Here is a 2,530-nt window from a genome sequence, read left to right as displayed (position 1 = left end):
TTCACATACTCCAGAGTCTCCTCCTGTTCATCCATCCTGGGCCATCTTGTGACTTTGTCCTACTGAATCGTCACTTTAATAAATCTTGTAATAACTACAGTATGTAATTGGAAGTGTGGTCTGTGTCTAATGAATTGTCCATTGGGGAGTGTTGCATCGAATCAAATCAAATGTTATTTGTGCAACAGGTTTAGACTAACAGTGAAATGTTGTCTTAGGGGGCCTTCCCAACAATTCAGAGTGAAAGAAAATAGAGCAATAATAGAAAAGTAATAACAGGTAATAATAAAAGTCATAATAAATACACAATGAGTAACGATAACTTGGCTATATACACGGGGTACCAGTACCTAGTCCATGTGCAGGGGTACATGTAATTTAGGTAGAGGTAGGGATAAAGTGACTAGGCAACAGGATAGATAATTAACAGTAGCAGCAGCGTAAGTGATGAGTAAAAAAAAGTTAGTGCAAAAAGGGTCAATGCAGGTAGCTATTAAAGTTAACTATTTAACTTATTGTTTGGGAGTAGAAGCTGACCAAAGTCCACATTGTTCCACCTTCTGAGCCCCATTATCCTCCATCATTTGGGAGGACTCAGTCTGTACTGTCAGTTGGAAGACTACCATCACGTAGGAATGACACCACCTGTCAGGAGACAAGGCCTGAACCCAAGACCAGAGAGGAGTTCTTGGAATGTGAGTAAAGGACATATTTGTGCATACGCATGTATACACTCACACACACACACACCTGGATGCACACACACACATCTTACTGTTGGTTTTTCTTCATCCTCAGATTCCTGTCAGCTCACATTGGATCCCAACACAGCACATAAAGACCTGTGTCTGTCTGAGGGGAACAGAAAGGTGACATGGAGTCATAAGGTCCAGTCCTATCCTGACCATCCAGACAGATTTACCACCGACAACCAGGTGTTGTGTAAGGAGGGTCTGTCTGGAGTCTGCTACTGGGAGGTAGAGTGGAGCGGTTGGGTTGATATTGCAGTCTCATATAAAGGGATCAACAGGAGAGAACCTGATGAGTGGTTTATCAGCAGTAATCAGGCTTGGTGTTTGGTGTGTGGTGTCTCTAGCTGCGCCTTCTATCACGATAGTAAAAAGACTGCCATACCTGTCCCCTGCTCCACCAGAGTAGGAGTGTACCTGGACCACAGGGCAGGAACTCTGTCTTTCTACAGCATCTCTGACACAATGACCCTCCTCCACAGAGTCCAGACCACATTCAGTCAACCTCTCTATCCTGGGTTTTATGTCTCTCATGGATTTGTGAACATACTGACACCGACACAGTAATTCACTTTGTTAAGAACACAGACATGGTATATATTATCATGTTCAAGTAAGATTTTAAAATCACTGCAGTTAAATAAATGTGTACATGAATGATCCTTACTGTCCTTTCTTTCAAAAATGATTTCAATCAATCAGATTTTATTAGTCACATGTGCCGAATACAACAGGTGTAGACCTTACCGTGAAATGCTTACTTACAAGCCCTTAACCAAAAATGCAGTTCAAGAAATAGAGTTAAGAAAATATTTACTAAATAAACTAAAGTAAAATATAAAATAAAAAGTAACACAATAAAATAACAATAACGTGGCTATATACAAGGTGTACCGGTACCGGGTCATTGTGCGGGGGTACAGGTTAGTTAAGGTAATTGGGGTAATATGTACATGTAGGTAGAGTTATTAAAGTGACTATGGATAGATAATAAACAGAGAGTAGCAGCAGCATAAAAGAGGGGTGGGGGCAATGCAAATAGTCCGGGCAGCCATTTGAATAACTGTTCAGCAGTGATATGGCTTGGGGGGTAGAAGCTGTTAAGGAGCCTTTTGGACGTAGAATTGGCGCTCCGGTACCGCTTGCCGTGCGGTAGCATTAGAGAACAGTCTATGACTTGGGTGACTGGAGTCTTTGACAATTTTATTTTATTTTTTTATTTTTTTTTGGGGGGGGGGGGTGGATCAGCTTAATATTGCAGATAGATTGTATCTTCTATCAATGTAATTGTCTGCATCACTTCCAATCCCCCATGTTTTTTTAAATTTATTTTTAATTTTTTTATATATATACTCCCCTTTATTACTTTTCAACCCCACCATCCTTTCCCTACTTGGAGTAAATTAGTGAACAACAATGCCCAGGCCTCTACTTCCGGTCTATACTTACTATCTACACCTTATGGACAGAGTTAATTTTACAATAATTATATTATATATATATATATATATATATATATATATTATTATTATTATTATTTTATTTATATTTTTTTGCTCCTGAACTTCTTCTACTCTCAACCTCTCCGATCATTTTCATGATGTCCATCCGGTTTGCTTCTATATGCCATATCTTTCTAACTGTGCTCTTTCCCAAAAGCTCCCAACATACAACCTATATACTTATTATGGACACAGTATGCTTACATTATTAGCTATCTTTGTTATTATTTGTTGTTATTTGTTATTAGTCCCATCCTTCAACTCTATTCAATACCTCCC

At 39.1% G+C, this 2,530-nt stretch overlaps 1 protein-coding gene across 1 annotated transcript; it reads left to right on the top strand.

Annotated features, from left to right (window-relative positions):
- Nucleotides 1-480: 480 nt before the first annotated feature.
- Nucleotides 481-1,316, top strand: LOC121549479 (stonustoxin subunit beta-like). Its single transcript, XM_045210315.1, has 3 exons — nucleotides 481-486; nucleotides 530-695; nucleotides 799-1,316. The coding sequence occupies exons 1-3, from the start codon at nucleotides 481-483 to the stop codon at nucleotides 1,314-1,316; spliced, it is 690 nt and encodes a 229-aa protein (XP_045066250.1).
- The last annotated feature ends 1,214 nt before the right edge of the window (nucleotides 1,317-2,530 follow it).

This window comes from Coregonus clupeaformis, chromosome 34, assembly GCF_020615455.1.
Source record: "Coregonus clupeaformis isolate EN_2021a chromosome 34, ASM2061545v1, whole genome shotgun sequence".
Lineage (NCBI taxonomy): Eukaryota > Metazoa > Chordata > Actinopteri > Salmoniformes > Salmonidae > Coregonus > Coregonus clupeaformis.
Note: the sequence above shows the minus strand (reverse complement) of the source record. Positions and strands in the feature narration are given on the sequence as shown.

Coding starts and splice junctions, on each gene's coding strand:
- LOC121549479 (XM_045210315.1), top strand. Junction 696..798: donor CAGAGAGGAGTTCTTGGAAT/GTGAGTAAAGGA, acceptor CTTCATCCTCAG/ATTCCTGTCAGCTCACATTG.